Genomic DNA, 17,092 nt, shown 5'->3' on the forward strand with positions numbered 1-17,092 from the left:
CATGTTTATTAAAAGAATATTATGAAAGTTATATCTTTCAAATAGCTTTCCAAACCTTTAGAATCTTTTTGTGAAAAGAAAATATAGGTAGTGCTTAGAAATTTTCCCTGAAATGTTTTGTAACGCCGAATTTTGAAAAAAGTATGAATTAGCAAGAAAAACTAGCATCAGTAAGCTTTAAAAAAGTTGTGCGCGGTTTCTTGACAAAAACCAAGATATTGAGTACAAAAACTAGTAGAAACAATGTTCAGCCATTATAAAAATCTTGGAATCAACATGAGCGAGAAAGTGCACTTCCTACATTCGCAACTTGACATTTCCCTGAGAACCTAGGGAATTACAGTGAAGAGCAAGGTGAATGGTTTCACCAAGATATAAAAGAAATGGAAAAAAGATACCAAGGTAGGTGGAATAAAAAGAGGGATTGCAGGAAATAAAAAAAACGCAAGTTCAAAAGCTAAAATAAGTACTTTTACATAACTATCTTATCTAATTTCACATACTTCAAAATTCCTTCATGAGTTTTTTCAAAAATTAATAATTCATACTTTGTCAACATGGAAAACAGTTTAATAAAACATATGTAATATTATTAACATTAATAAAATAAAATTTCGTTGATCCTTAAACCAAATTAATAATCACAAAATTAAACACTATACATATTAAAAATATTGGCTCCTACAAATGGTGGTTGCTTAAATTTGATCACAGATACTTAGCAAGCACATGATCCAATATTACGTGTCTATATTAGTCTTTCTTTGTCTAAGGTTGGCTCCATCAGCTTGGGCATGTGAAACATCTTCATTGAAGGGAAGAGGAAACAGTCGCTGCTAATGTGTATCTTTTCCACATATATCAGCGACTAAAACTTATTAAACCTTAATAAAAACAAACTTCTGATAGTCTGGTTTCAAAACAGCTTCATCAGTGATTTTGGAGTGTCTATGTGTGACTTAACCGCTAATTCTGATATTTCGCTATTGAAAAATATAATCGTAGTTTCGCAATTATCAGTTTGTACTGAAATAAATTGAAAACTGAAAAATTATTAACGAATTCTTTTCGTTTCCCATTTCTATGGTAACGATACAATCGCTACCATAGAAATAATAGAATAGCTTGACGTCTTTTGGTAGTTTTATCAATTTGTAAGTCAGCGTGATTGAAGTAAATAAATATTTGTATATATTAGAATTATAATGGCCGAAGATGAAGTGGAAGATGTGAAAGAGTTATCCGTTGAAGCTATTATTGGATTTGATGGTGAGGAAGTTTTTATTGTATATTTTATTCAAATAAGCATCATTATTAGGAGTGTAGAAATAATCTTACTTTTCCAAATTACTCTTTTTGAATCATTTGAATAACTCGAATTGCATGATTGCACTGTACTGGCTGAACTGACTCTAGACAGTGCAAGCAGTACAGTAAACTGGGTGAACTAGTTCTCTTGCACTGCTACTAAGAATAGCGACACTACCGCGGGTTGTGCTACAAAAAATGCTTTAGTGTACACTTCCTGAACTAGCTCTGTCAGTGCAGCTACCAAGAACAAACCTTTTGTTCACTAGTGACAGAATCGATTCCCAATTAGTTGATAACCATTTCAGAATCGTTGTGATATGCATCTGTAGAGGGTAAAGTTGAGAAGAACTAGGATATAACTCTGAAATTTGTCCGCCTGAAAGCGAAAAATAGTATAGTTCAATAATTTTCCACAGTGCGCTCGCAAGCAATTATTAGGCGGCATTTCAATTTGATATACCTTTATAGGTATAAAACATGATCTTTAACATGTTTAAAAAATACGTCTTAATTTTGTAAAAATTGAGATGCTTTAAAAACGGTGCCTTTAAAATACGAAAATATGTTTCCTCTGTTCTTAATTTTGTCATATTCCAACAACTTTCAGTGCTTGATTACGAAACTTTGAATTTTGATACAGTGTCGATGTTATAATTAGGACCGTATTTTGGTCTCGGGCCTCGCGTTTGAAGCAATAGCAAGAAAAACGTTCCTAATAGGTGGTTCTTAAAGTTCTTATGAGATTAGAAAACTTAATATATTTAGTTTATCAATTTCTTTCTGTTTTGTTCTTCTCTTTATGTATCCGTACCAGTTAAACCCAGTTTAAATATTGGTTCCTGTTAAACCTTTCCTATAATTGTTTGCTATTTTCCTTAGTTGCTTCATCTCTGCTACTATTATTCTATTCTGTTTTTTTGTTCATTACACAAGTTTCACTTCCATATATTAAGGTAAGTACTGCTATCGAATTGTTTACCTTTTATTTTTATGTATTCGCCTTTTTCTGGAGATTATCTTATTTATAGCATACTATGCACATGTCTACTTTCTCTATTTTCTGTGCAAATGACTCAATGGTATTCAAATGTGATGACTATCTATTTTTTTATTTTTTCCCATGTCCTCTTTTTTGATTTACTACCATCCTTTTGCATTTCTTGATATTTACTTTCATTCTCAGATTTTCTATTGTCTACTTTTTCTTCCATTTTCTTAAATGTATCTGTTACGAGTATTACATCGTCTGCTTATATCCTAATCCGTCTTTTTTCACTAGTTCTAGGTTTTTGTAGCCAATTATTATCTCCACTTTATAGTTCTTCTCTTTCCTTCTTTCTATTATTCTGTCCATAATTAATATAAATAGAAGAGGACTAAACCTGTCTCCTTGTCTCGCCCTCATCTTTATCGTAAGCTCTGTCGATCTTTTTCCATCTATTTGAACCTTCCCTTTTGTTCATCTTTATTTAACAGCAACCGAGTTAAGTAAGTTGAAATTTTTGGAACCTTTGGTGATATTCATACTGAACTGTGTAAACAATGTGTTCAGCACTTTCCGACCCGGCTGTTTTGTTGTTTTCTGCCTTTTTTAAGGATTTGTTTATATCTTCTTTTGTGATTTCCTTTTCGCTTTCCATTATTGTCCACCGTTTAGTTTTCTATACTATTATTTAGTATAAATAAAGTGTTAACACTTCTCTTTAAGGTGGGAACACTAATAGTCTTGTCACGCATCCAGATGGAAAACACATTGTATACGCTCTTGGAAACAAAGTGGCCATCATGGAATGGGCTACGAAAAAACAACAATTTTTGGTCGGTCATACAAATATTGTATCGTGTGTAGCATTATCTCGATCAGGAAAATTTATTGCCAGTGGACAAATTAATCATATTGGATTTAGGGTGAGTATTTAGCTCTAGGTAAGTATTGATTTAACACTTGTTAGATCCACGGTTACAGCTTCTTTAAGTTACTACTACAATGAATTCATTGAGGGTAAGGCTTTATCGTGAGCAATAAAAAAATTATTGGAATATATTTTTGCCGAAAACTCTTGAATTGTCAATGAGGAATGGGTCTTCATGCATGTTCTGGCGTGAGTAATTGTTTGGCTGGTAGGAACATTCATGATGAATGAAATTTTGCTGACAGTTGTCACTTAAACCTATCTGCTTTTGTTGAACATTTCCCACCAATTCTACCTATTGCTGACTTTGTTTACGGATCTCATCTGGCTTTTGCCCTTGCACTGAATGGGTACAACAAAACCTTGCAAATCGCATTTCACTACATTTGATTTGTTCGTGGGAGATCTTTTTGTACCCTGTTTGCCCAAACCAATTATTTTGATACTTGATGTTATTGTTTATTATAAAACATATGTGCGAAGTAATTAATTGTTTTCATAATTTCAGGCAAAAATGATTGTATGGGACTTTGAAAAAAAGGAAATATTATCTGAGCATGAACACCATAAGGTTCGAGTAGAAGCCCTTGTTTTCTCTAGTAACGATAAATATGTTATTAGTTTAGGTGGAAGAGATTGTGGATCGGCTGTTGTTTGGGATACAGAAGCTCATCAAGTTATTTGTGGCAACCAGGTATATTTAATCACTGTTCTGAATATTTTTAGAGAGAGTTAACTTTGAGTATCGCGGACATATCTTTATATATTCTTATATAACACATTGATCAAGAATTCTCTGGTTTAGTATTCAATAAACAAGTTTTTTAGCCAAATTTCGTCTTCATCGAAAGATTTTCTTCGACAGGGATCAGTCAAACGCTTTCCAACTTTTTTATACATTTTCCCTTGGTATTAAAATAGGCTTGATTGATTACTGAAAATAACCAGTTGACTTGGTAAACTTCTGGATATGTTTCTGTGTACGAAAAAAAGACCAAATACCTAATAAGCATAATAATAAAAATAAAATGAACTACTTATGGGAGAATATGAGAAGGAAGTATTGTTCTGGTAGGCTCTAATCTTCAGTTACTGTTAAAAACGTATGATCGAAAAATATTCAAGTTGAATCTATCAAGCGATTAAGGCAAGTAGCTCTTTGTGTAGATATGCAACAGTAAAATCAATTTTATAGTCACATTCATGTAAAATAAACAACAAGAGAGCTGATACATAAAAATCAATATATTTAAAACTATCCGAAGAAATTAACACCAACAGTAGACACAAGGACAAGGAATATGGAAACACCTCACAACATAATCCCACAATCAAGGATAGCAAGAATAAATGGACAAGAAATAAAAAAGATGGCAAATTATTTAGTAGCTCAGCTCAACCCTACTCGCGAGATAAGCGAAACGAAGAAGAAAGGAAAGAAGACAATCTTCAGATGCACCATATCAAATGGATCTTCATCATCAGAGGTGAAAGAAACAAGTGACATTAGAGAGGCACTCAGATTTGATTGCCAAGTACGTTTAATGATTTCCAAACAGCAGAGTGAGTAAAAATCGCGTGGAAAACTTTAAAAATGTTTAAATCGTGTCGTACATCGTATTCTTTATAATATATGTATGTGTATCTATATTCATCAATATCCATAAGGTTAAAAAATGCAAAGGTCTGTTAAAAATGTTATATACGCAGTTTTTTTTCTTACTACAAGATTACCGAAAGCAATTTAACTTGAAGATCAATCTACAGGTACAAAAAACTGGCTCAAAACAAAATATTTACCTTGAGCAAGTCAATATTCGTCGTGGTCGGCGTTTCTTGACGAAGGATGAGATAGATGAAGCAGATTAACCATTTTTTGAGTGCATTGCAAATGATGATGAAATTTTGAAAAATAGTATGATACTTTTAGCGTTGATATATTAATTGTAGGTTGCCAAAGGAGTGGCTGGCGAAGTGTCTTTTGTTAATTCGATGACTACAAGAGCTCCATGTTTTCTTACTGTGGGAGATAATCATTTGGCTGTTTGGGTTATCAATCACAAAGCGAGGAGTATGGTCGAATTCAATCTGAAAATGACGAAACTTAAAAGATATATTTTATGTGCCGAAATAAACGAAAGAGATGAGGTACTTATAAACACATTTTTCTACTATATTTTTTTTAATTAATCTATATTTTTTGATATTTAATCTAATATATTCATAACTTAATACTTAAATTGACGATAGAGTGTGAGTGTGACGTTTATTTGGGTGTATCAATGCATAATCGTAAGGGTTGAAATGTTGTTAAAAGTATGCAAAAATTATGTTTCCATGTTAATCCCTACCAGTAATTGCTTTGAGTGAATTTTGATTTATGTTCTTCTTTTTTTTTTCAAATGAAATGTATTTTGTCCACTTTCTTCCTACTTCTCTAATTGTTTTGAAACGACTTTAATTGCAAGTTCATTTACCATGAATGGTTTAAAGAAAGAAATATTTCTTATGTACACTGATAAGATATCGGTCTAAATTTAGGTTATTTTCTGCCTCATTTAATCTAGTTGCGAAATAAATAATCTTCTACCTTCAATGGTCGCCAAAAAGCCGTCATACCCAATAAATAGTTAATAACAAGAAAAACTCAACTCAAAAATTAAATACAAAAATTGCAAATTAAACTAAGATCCTAATTCAAATAATTACCGGGCTCGTTTGAAGTGAACACTTCTCTGGACAAACTTTGATTTCTTACCACATTATTTCTAATAATATATCAATGTTGGTTGAGCAAATAGGTATTATAAGTGCTTATTCATACTCTTCCTGATACTTTTCATAGTCCTTCAAGTGAGGAAAGAAAAGTATAAAAAGTTGGTCTTAGACTTTCATATTTATTGTCAAAATGGGGCATGGGGCTCGGCAGCCGCATGTTGCTTTCTTTGATTTACTTGAATATGGAAGTTGTTTCATTACCATGTAAGAATAAATGCTCAATAAGTCTTTAACATAAGGTATAGAATAGGAATAATCATTTATTCGCAGCAGTTGCGGCACTAATTTATCAAAATAATATAAAGTATTCAACTAAACTATTCAACTAAAAAAATACCTAAACAGTAAACAGTATTCATACTGAATACACTGTTTACACCACCACTACACCAACACTCACAATTACACTGTCTTCAGAGACATTCAGTATACCTAAATCTATGTTACCTTTATTATATGAAATTTTTAGGTTTGCTTCTGTGGTACTACTACTGGAGATGTATTAAAAGTTAGATTATATTTCCACAATGATATAGACATACTAGAACCAACTAAACAACCATCTATTATTGGTTGTTTTGCGAAAATATCAAAAAAGAAATTGCCACGTGGAGTAGTGGATTTATACCAAAATGGTAAGGATAGTTGTGAATGTGGATGTTCGAATTTGTCTCTCAATCAAAAATTTCCATTCAAGTTGTCATTGAAAGTTTCTCAGTTTATCAAATGAATTTTCTTTATTTTCAGGTATTAGAGCTATTAAATTACTTGTTGGTGGTAAATTAGTTATTGGAGATGGAGACGGAAATATTGAATTGGTTGAGGAGTTTATTAAACCCAATCATAAATTCGATGTAAATATCAAAATGCCATCGATACCGGCTTTAAAAGTTCACAAAGCTACTCACGTTAATTCTGCAGTATCAGCGATTCAGTTAATGGACGAAGAAAATATTTTGGTTGGCACTCATAATTCTGAAATTTTTACCATCAACCTTACAGAATTTAAGGCCAGATTGGTTGTAACCTGCCATACTTCCACTATACACGATATAGCCTTCCCACAGTAAGCATTATAAAGCAGTACTATCATTTAGTTTTTACTAGGGTGATTCGATAAGTACTTACCTAAAGAAGAGAAATTATTTTTCGATACACTTGAACCAGCGATGTTCTAACTTCTTTAGCCCGTTAGAAAAATACGTTATCTTTAGGTTTGCAAAGTACTGACAGGCAAAATACTTTTCTAAAGTTTGTAATGAAAAGAAGTCGCACGACACCAAATCTCAAAAATTCGGTGCCTAATTCGACGAATTCAGGTAGAGCAACAGCAGTGTGACCCGGTGCGTTATCATAGTGGAATATCATTTTTTTTTTCGCTAAATGGGCTCGTTTTTTATTTTAATTTCTTGTCGAATAATCATTCTAATAATTCGAAATTCGAGTTGAAACCTCGTGAATTACAGGACAGCATTCGACTTATTTGGAGCACGTTCGTCGGGTGATATCCACTGTTCTGGTCTCTGGTGTGTACCAGTGGATCCATATTTCGTCGGCTTTCACAAAACAATCCATAAATTTATTCGGATTGCGTTTAAGCCTTATCAAATACTGCTCTCAAGAGGTCCCACGGCTGAGCTTGTTGTCCGGAATGAACAAACGTTTCAACCATCGCGCCGACAGCTTTCTCATGAACAAAATTCCTTGTTGATGCGATCTTTTGAAATGCGTACGTTCTGTTAATGTCACTAAATCACTAAAACAACTACTTAAAGATAAGCTTAAATTAGTGTACGATTATTACGTGCTTGTAGGTTTACATTTACAATTCTTGATGATTCCTCCATCGGGAAATTTTATTGTAACGATCTATCCATCATTTGGGACTAAGAATGTTACCAATCTTTATCAATATATAAACGTGTTAAATCCATAATTGTTTTCAATATCATAGTTTGTCTAATAGCTTACAGGATGCATTACACATTTCGTTTTATCAAACACATAATTTGACAAAAAATACAGAATAAACATTATCTCGATTTTAACTTAATGTATATTTTCGAAATTTTTTTTTTAGAAATTATTCCGAAGTTTTTGCTACGGCAGGAAGCCATGACATCCGCGTTTGGTCTATGAGGACAATGCAAGAGTTTCTACGTATCAGAGTACAAAATTTTACGTGTTCTAGCGTCGTATTTTCGTACGATGGAAAATCTATTTTATCAGGTTGGAGTGATGGTGTTATTCGCTCATTTACCCCGCTAACTGGAAGACTGATTTTTGCCATCTTAAACGCCCACAACAAAGGTGTATCAGCGTTGACTACGACGTCGCATGGAAAAACGTTGATTAGCGGTGGTTGCGAAGGACAAGTTCGGTGAGTTTAAAAAATGTGCCTTTTCAGATACAAAATTCGAAATGGTTTATATCAAACTAACTTTTATGAGGCCTGTCACCACCATGGACAATTGGGAACCCCACTATTACTAACTTTATAATGACCACAAACATCCTACTTCAAAGTTCTATCCAGTTTTCAGAATTTTTCTAAAAATATTTCCGAAGCTCGTAAGTCAGACTGTCACAAATACAACCAGTTCAAAAACGAAGCTCACACTTTTTGTATATAGAGTACCTATTTTCAAAGGCTCACTCCTTACATTTTCAAATACCTATGTTGTCAATAATCGGTAATCTGTCTCAATTTTCTGCAGGCGGCGTCACGTATATTTGTGATTTGAGGTGTCCCTCAAGAAGGAGTTCAAAGATGGTTACTTGTCCAGCCCCTCTATTTTACAATCGATGCTACTAAATTACTCGTATTCACAAAATAAAGCGGACAATAAGGATTATCTCTGCATAATTCATGCACTAAATATATCATATTTTCGAGCTAATTGTCTAATAGCCTGTCGATCGGAAATGATCCTATACTGTATATGATCCAGTCCCGCTACTCCAACAGCTATAGTTCCAAACTTATCTATGAATGTGTACTGGTGACTTCAATTTTCCCGGTGGTTGGTATTGAACCTTTTTATCGTAGTCTTTGAACACTGATTTTCGTAAACGTGTTCCCAAATAGGAAGCAAATTGAAATCATATTATATCAAAAAGTGTTTTTTGTGTTATCACTTATATTAAACAAATAAATTAGTTTAACCAAAGTATCTTGAAAGTTATTTCATAAATTGAAAAATTGCAACGGCGGTTTAACCTATCAAAAGATGAGTCATTCAACCACTCAAGTATTTGGAAAAATTGGGGCGGCCGGAATTTTTAATTTTTTTACTTTTTACTTCCCAATAAGATTCAAACTTTTCTTTTTGCATTTTAATGAAACTCTTGGTTCAAGAGTAGGTCAAGTTTTTGTTACAACAATAAAGAGCTCTCTATTATGAAGATAGCTTTTCACCAAACGTTCTAAATATGAAGCTGAATCAAATGTTTACATCAAGTGTTATCAAGAGACAGAGCTTCTGATTATTATATGCGAAGCTTTTAGCAGTCTGTGCCTTACTTATAACCAGGTTTACTACATCGATAGTTGATTTTCCCTCGGTAAAACCAAACTGTATTACATCTATAGTTATAATAATGCATAAATAACATGTTACATACTTGTGTATTTTCACTATTGCATTTTGTGGAATTTTTTATGCAAATTCAGTCTTCTCACTTTATAGAATTGTTTCTTGACAATGTTTATTTGCAATTATCCCAAATTTCGAATTATACCACTTAGACTTCAGGTTGAGTTGATTGTAGAAGCTAATTCATCAATTTAGAGCGCGTACTACTTTTTCAGCCGAAAATTGTGTCTTCACCTCTTTTGTATCAACATAATAAACATCATTTTTAAGGTTATGGGAAATCTCACCGTTTAAGCAACAATTAACTTGTACGTTGAAAGAACATAAAGGTCCTGTATCAGCTATTGATGTGAACAAGTTTGATAATGAAGCTGCCAGTGCCAGTACAGACGGTACAGTTATTATATGGGATTTACAAAGACAACGTAGAAGACAAATCTTATTTGCCAATACTCTGTTTATGTGTGTTAGGTATTTTCCAAGCGGAGTACAAATATTGACAGGTAAACATGACAACACATTTTGACTTGTTTATGTACTCCCTGACAAACGTTTATACATTTTCCTTAAACCTAAAAGTTTTAGCAAGAATACTCCATTACGAAGCATTTTTTCTTGAACTAAATAATTTTCTTCAACTGCCCTTTAATATTATCACTTAACATCTAATATCTTGTTTAAAATTTAATTAAAATGTCGAGTAGAAAGTCCTGATCGTCTTTGTTATGTTAGTATAATATAGTGTATATTTTACAAGAAGTGCAGACCTATCGTGAATATTTTAAAAAGTGAGCATGTTCATTGTTTTGGATTTTCCAGTGCGAGCAACGCTAAAAAGTGTGTTTTGTGAAAGCTGTAGAGTCAGAGTACAGTAAGTACTTTCCATTTGGTTAATCAATATTATGGAGGGCACCTTACAAAGTGCGTATTTGCGTAACGATCTCAGAGACATCAGTTTTTTTGTTGGGTTTATAAGGAATATTTGTTTATAAGGAATATTTAGCAAATTCTCTTATTATCTGCAAGTCAGCAGGGGCAGACAGTATCATTATTTAAGAAAAGAAGAAGAAAAACATTATTTCACTCCATTGACATATTAAACTGGGACTGAACAGGAATGGTGATTCATTTAGGTATTGGCAAACATTACAGAAGAAAAACTAAACGAGATAGATATTGAGGCTGACTTATTAATACTTTTTAATAGATAGGAGTGAATAAATCATTTGAATTTTTTACCTGACAATTTAGGAAGTATGAGTGATGAGCGTTTTTATCAAGATTTACAAATTTGTGAAGAACGTCATTAGAGATTTTGAAATGAAAATGTAATAGGGGATATAATAAGAGGAACTAACTCAAAAAAATATAAAAATTAATCATTTTTAATTATTTATTTCAAGTTAATCAAATTTCATATTATATATATCTAGAACCTAGCTTAAGATTTGTGACATTAAAGGCCAATTAAAAATTTTGACTTTCCGTTTGCCATTACCGTTGACGTTTGCTGTTAAAAAAATTAAAAACATTGAAATGCATAAGACTATTCATAGTTGCCGTTGGTGACTTTCAGCATAAACGAATTTTATCTGTTCTCGTCGAAGTTCGTAGCAACTTTCGTGGCAATAGAAAAGAGCCAATCACATTTTGCGTTTATCACGTGATTTTGCCTGATGCTCTCAATAAAAAAAACTTCGTTATTATCCTTAATATCGACCGTAAATATCGGATTACAAACACAAAACTGCAAAAATATCACGAAAACAGAAAGCTATACACACGTCAAAAAGAATAATAACATTTTTAGGTTAACTGCAGTAACGTCAAGTTTATGAAAGGGGTCAATAGACGTCAAACGACAAATGTCATCTGCGAATGGCAACGGCTAACGGAAAGTCAAGTTGATGAATCGACCCTAAGTCTATAATATACCTGGCGTTAATTTGCCAGTAATTGGAAATGTAACAGGAGCCAAACTAAAGAGTAAAGTTAATTAAGAACTATATTTATTTCTGGTATCTTTTATTGTCAATTACTTTGAATAAGCATAAATTATTACAAAATAATAAGTATAAGTAAAAATAAACTTTAATTAATATCACCTCTGGTACTGTACAGATTTCGATAACAATTCAATAACCGGTACTTCAAGTTGCTTTCCATACCAGAATCAGAAGAAGGTTCGTCGCAATTGTTATTTCATGTGTATTTTGAACGTTAGGTTAGGTTAGGTTAGGTTGAACGTAAAATAACGGACTTTATTTATTTCAATTTCATTGTCTCCAATACGGTGTTTTAAGTTTTAAGCGTATAAAGAAGGGTAGCCGGTTGTAATATAAATGTGAACTTTCATTAGACATAATCAATCACAGCATTAGAACTGCATTTGTTAATTATAAATAAAAATTTTGATATATTTGTTCTATGTAAATAAGACAAATTACATTAGTTACGTTAGTTAATAATTTCTAATTGGCTGGCTCGAGGGCTGGAGGTAGCCTACCTCTCCACTAATTGAATAATGAATATTACTAGGTGGATCGGATAGAAAACTTTCTTATTGGGAAGTATTAGATGGAAGTCTTGTAAGAGAATTGGAAGGATCTCCAACGGGTACCATAAATACGTTAGATATATCTCCGGATGGTGAATATTTCGTAAGCGGTGGTAATGATCAAATAATCAAACTTTGGACATATCAAGAAGGTACGTATCAGAAATTGCAGTATATGATCAACAATTATTTTGGAAGACACACGTTTTACCAAAAATTAACATGTCACAGGTTAGGATAAAAAGCGAGAACATAAATTTTGAATGAATAGAATTAAAGCAAACATTACATTGTATCAGAATTGATATTATATGAGGGAACTTTTTTTCAAGCTTCGATAGTTTTAAATTAGAAACGTATTGATTTTAAAGTAAGGTCTCAAGAGCCAGAATAAATTTTTTAGGTGGATCGGATAGATTTATAGTCATATTTATATTTCTACATGAATGTTGAGGCTTTATCACAACAGGAATCTGTAGAGAATGATCTCAAATAGATCTTCATAGCTCTCCGTTGTCCATTAAACCATGCTTACAATTTTTAAAAGAGAATATCGTCACTAGGTGCTAGATTAGGACGAATAACGAAAAACCTTCGTGTACGTCTGCAAGATATCTGTTTATAGTGTTTTAGATTCTAAGACACGTTAAATTTTTTATGAAGAATAACTTCTTTCTAAAACTAATACACTTTTTTACTACAAAACATATTTTTTTAGGAATTACTACCCACATTGGCGTTGGCCATACCGGCGTAATAACAGCTTCATGTTTCAGCGCCGACGGAAAATACTTAGTTACATGTGACGCATCTGGATGTATATTTATATGGAATATGCCGCTAAAACTAGGAAAAGTTATTTCGGACGATAAAGTTTCAGTCACTAAAAAAATTACTACTCCCTCTAGACGATCAGTAAAAGGCGAAGAAGACATACGGGATCTTCCAAGTGTACGCAGCAGCAAGAGTAATGGATCGCATAGGGTTATATGTGAATGCGATAAGGAATCTAAGCCGAGTTCCAGATGTAGTGGAATTTCTTTGGTCAGCTGCAGATAATATTTTTTAGTACCTCTTTTGTATTCATTTCTATTTTCATCAAATATACAATTTTTTTAAGAAAATCTTTGGCTTATTTAACTCCTGTCAAAATTAATATCTAAACATACCAATAGTATGTGAAACTGTTGGTCTTGGTAAGTATTTCCAAATTTAGCAAACAGAAATCGTCAATACACTGAAAATACTTACAAAAGATAGCGACTTGGAAAGTTCCTTTTCAAATGTATTGAGTGGCTATAAATTAAGAATTCGGTTCATGTATTTATGACTTATGCACTTTCGCAAACTGTAGTAAATATTCTACAGACAAAAAAATAATAAGAGAAGGTTTGAAAAATATCGACATAAGGCTGATGGTTCAAGCAGTAATTTAACAGCAATGGCAGAAATTTAAGGATGCCGCGAATTTCAAATCGACAAACACATCAGGCAAATCATCCAGCAGATACTCCTCGCGAGCAGTAGTATAGATTGTTGATTATACCGTACTTAGATTCACTAATAATGATTTAAAAGGGTTCTTCTCCGAAGCGGAGTTATGGTACAGTCAGTGGAAAAAGAAGAAAAGTTGAGGAATCGCGAGTCTTCTTTTCAGCTATAAAATAAGCACTACGAGTTTAACTCGGTCAACAATGGAGGAAGAACAAATTGCTGACCTTTGCATGTTGAGTGTTCGTCAAACAGGGTTATGGAATCGAGGAATAAATTTGAGAAAATAAAGTTTTATTTGGAATACCCGCAGGCCATTTTAAATTAACTTTATGTTAAGTTAAAATAAAATTCAGCACCTAACACATCACTCAATAAGTCGTGTGACTTACTTAAAAGACATTTTTTTGCCAAAAATCAACTGTATTTATCAATGAAATCTCCTTCAAGAGCAATACAATAATTCCAGCGCGTTTCTAACTTCTCGACGCCGTGCTTGTAGAAGTTGCAGTAATTGCTTCTTTATGTGAGTTGAATTTCTTACCGGCGAGTATTTTTTTGACATCAGCGATTCACCATACCGAATACTGAAGCCATAACCTTCCCAGCTGACTATTGTGTCTTTGAATGCTTCCGACGTAGTCTACCAACTGCAGTCCACTCAGATAATGGTCGTTTTGATTCCGGAGTGAAGTGATGTTTCCATGTTTCATCTATTGTCACATATCGACGCAAAAATCTAATTTATTACGTGTGAACATGGCCAAACACTCCCATGCGGTACCCAATTTTTAAAAAAAAAGCTTTCTCATAGCCATGGTCATGGTCATGGTGTCTGTACGACCACGTTTAAATTTAGCAAACCAATCACACATGATTCTTTTCGATAAAGCAGAGTCCGGATAACACTTTTGAAGTCGTTAGAGAGTTTGTACACTATTTTTTCTTCAAGAAGCAATGATAAATTAGCTCAAAAAATTGTTGTAAAAATGACAAAAGTTGCTTCACTCAATTGGCTGTTACTTTTGGTTAGGTTAAGTTGGTACTTCATAAACGTTATATTGATTTGACAATGGCAGCGCCATCTGTATGTCAGTCACGTGACTTATTGAGTGATAGTATACTATTTTTAAACGTTTCAAAATCTTATTATTCAATCAATTTTTTATTTTACTTTGCGTAAGACCTTGAATACGCCGCAGTTTACATTTATTTAACTAATTGTATGTGCTATAGTATACAAATTTGTCTGGGTTTCTTCGATTCTATATTTACAATAATTAAATTACAATAATAGTAACCAATTAGGTTAAGAATATCTTCAGTGATCCAAGCCGTTATTCCCGAAAATGATATTAGCTCTTCCTCATTTATAGACATAGACATCGGTGTGGTCTACTTTTTTATATGTTATTAAAATTGTTCCTTTTTCTGTTATTTGTTCGCCCCACGAGAATCTCAAAGTATGGTTTCATATTTATTTAAACTTATACTCTTTATTCACTCTATTAAATATCTGTTTTTTCTCGCGTGGAAAAAATTGCAACAAATACGACCAATCATCATATTTTAACGTTAGTACTTCTGCTACTGGAGTTACTGTTCTGTAAGAGAAATTGTGGTATTCCTCGAGGTTCAATCCTTGAGACACGCCAAATATATCTTTAGTATGGAGTTCAACATGTTTTGTTTCTAAGTGATCTGTATGTTTTGAAATAACACTAACATCGCCTTTGTAGATAAAGTACATGGTGGAATTAACTTCACCTGTTTTAACAATGTAATCATCTTTGAAGTATATAGTTCGTTTTAATTTGGTGCAAATTTGTAACAAAAGACTTTGGTCTACATCCTGAAATTGAAACAAATTGCAAACTAACTTTCGTGTTATTGATATTTATGTATTTAAAAACATATTTAACATTGCTAATACCTTGAATAGAAATGTTTCCCTCAACTGCCTACCATAAAGAGCACCGGTAAGGTCTTGTTGTAAAGGAAATGACAAATTCTCCAAAATTTTCCATTCAATGTACCCTTCGGAATAACTCCACAAATTTTTTAGGTATAAACATGTTTTTTTCAAAGGATAATCTGAAAATACATCGAATTGTTAGTTGCCGTATTGACGGATGAAAACTACGACCAGAAGACATCGAAAGAGTTTATAATTCAATAAAATTCTGCTCTGAAAGTTTTCATAGAGGGCTAGTAGGACATTGATATAATTCGAGACGTTAATTTATGATCTTGGCGGTGCACCCCGACTGTCCTCTCTTCTAGAGATATAGAACTTGGACATAACTAATTTTATTAATTGATTTTTTATTGTTTATGTAAATATAGAAAATAGATCATAATTACCTGAAACATCTTTATCTTTTAAGAAAGTTTTAAGTAAATTATATTTCGTATTAAATGTGAGAAGACTTCTTTCTGAAATATAAATCATCTTCAGAACTGTACCTGAAAATATTGCCCAAATTATTCATACCTAAATATTTGTTGATTCATATAGAAATATCATAATGGAAAAAACTAATAAATTAACAGTTTCAAAAGAACGATAGAAAAAATGAAATGATATAATGTAAAGGAAGTTGATTACAATACTAAATACTAAGTAGGAAGAAGAGAGAGTAGCGGGAATAAAAAAAAAATAACAAAAACATAAAGAGGACAGAGTGGTGAACAGATGAGAAAAGAAAGTTAGTTAAAGATAAAAAGGAAAAAGGATTGAAATATTTCAATAGATAGAATAAGGAAGATAATGAAAATATATGAATCAATATGAAAAGAAATATCAATTATTGTGAAGGAAACCAAAAAACCTCTGAATCTAATGAATATAAAAGAAAAGTAAAAAACTATATTCACGGAGGAACATAATGTTATAGAAAGGTACTTCGAGGAGCTTACGAATGTGGAAATAGAGGAAGAGACTATAGAAAAAGGCATTAACAAAATTTTGAGAAGATACCACAACGATAGGTGTTAAACAAGAATGTTTACTAAGGCTTGTTTCACACTTGCTCGACTGTCATTTAAACGACATCCAACCAACGGAAACTGGATCTTTTCTCATTTAACCGACTGTCAAGGAACCGACATCAAACCTTCATTCGACACAGGAGCGCGTTGAGTGATTGATTGAAATAAGCTACTAGCATTAATGATCCTGTACAGGCGTTTGAAGAAGAGAAAACTCTCGTATACTCTTCGTCCCTAGTCTTCGTCCCGACATCGTTTAGACGACAGTCGGGTAAGTGTGAAACAAGCCTAAGCTGACTACTTTCCCCAACAGTAGTTGGTGCAAAAAGTAAGATAAAAAAGATAGTACAGGGGCTTGGATAATAGAACTAAAATATACAATGAATTGATGTTCGCAGATGATTTGATTTAGTTTGCGAAATCTACAGCATAACCTGAAAATATCAAAAACGGAA

General features: G+C 32.7%; 2 protein-coding genes across 2 annotated transcripts in view; one reads left to right on the forward strand and one right to left on the reverse strand.

Annotated features, from left to right (window-relative positions):
- Positions 1–1,118: 1,118 nt before the first annotated feature.
- On the forward strand, positions 1,119–13,279 carry LOC130897021 (cilia- and flagella-associated protein 52). Its single transcript, XM_057805496.1, has 10 exons — positions 1,119–1,269; positions 3,020–3,219; positions 3,733–3,918; positions 5,175–5,372; positions 6,472–6,637; positions 6,750–7,068; positions 8,083–8,382; positions 9,869–10,101; positions 12,137–12,307; positions 12,874–13,279. Exons 1-10 carry the CDS (start codon positions 1,206–1,208, stop codon positions 13,212–13,214), a joined length of 2,178 nt encoding a protein of 725 aa, XP_057661479.1. The 5' UTR covers positions 1,119–1,205; the 3' UTR covers positions 13,215–13,279.
- Positions 13,280–14,890: 1,611 nt separating this feature from the next.
- LOC130897022 (uncharacterized) overlaps positions 14,891–17,092 on the reverse strand; it is a 33,151-nt gene continuing 30,949 nt past the window's right edge. Inside the window, exons 22-24 of the mRNA XM_057805497.1 lie at positions 16,011–16,112; positions 15,580–15,740; positions 14,891–15,498 (exon numbers count right to left, since the gene is read on the reverse strand). Of these exons, the coding sequence (XP_057661480.1) occupies positions 15,124–15,498; positions 15,580–15,740; positions 16,011–16,112 (638 nt within the window). The 3' untranslated portion in view covers positions 14,891–15,123. The remainder of the gene's footprint in view (positions 15,499–15,579; positions 15,741–16,010; positions 16,113–17,092) is intronic.

This window comes from Diorhabda carinulata, chromosome 8 (genome assembly GCF_026250575.1).
Source record: "Diorhabda carinulata isolate Delta chromosome 8, icDioCari1.1, whole genome shotgun sequence".
Classification (NCBI taxonomy): domain Eukaryota; kingdom Metazoa; phylum Arthropoda; class Insecta; order Coleoptera; family Chrysomelidae; genus Diorhabda; species Diorhabda carinulata.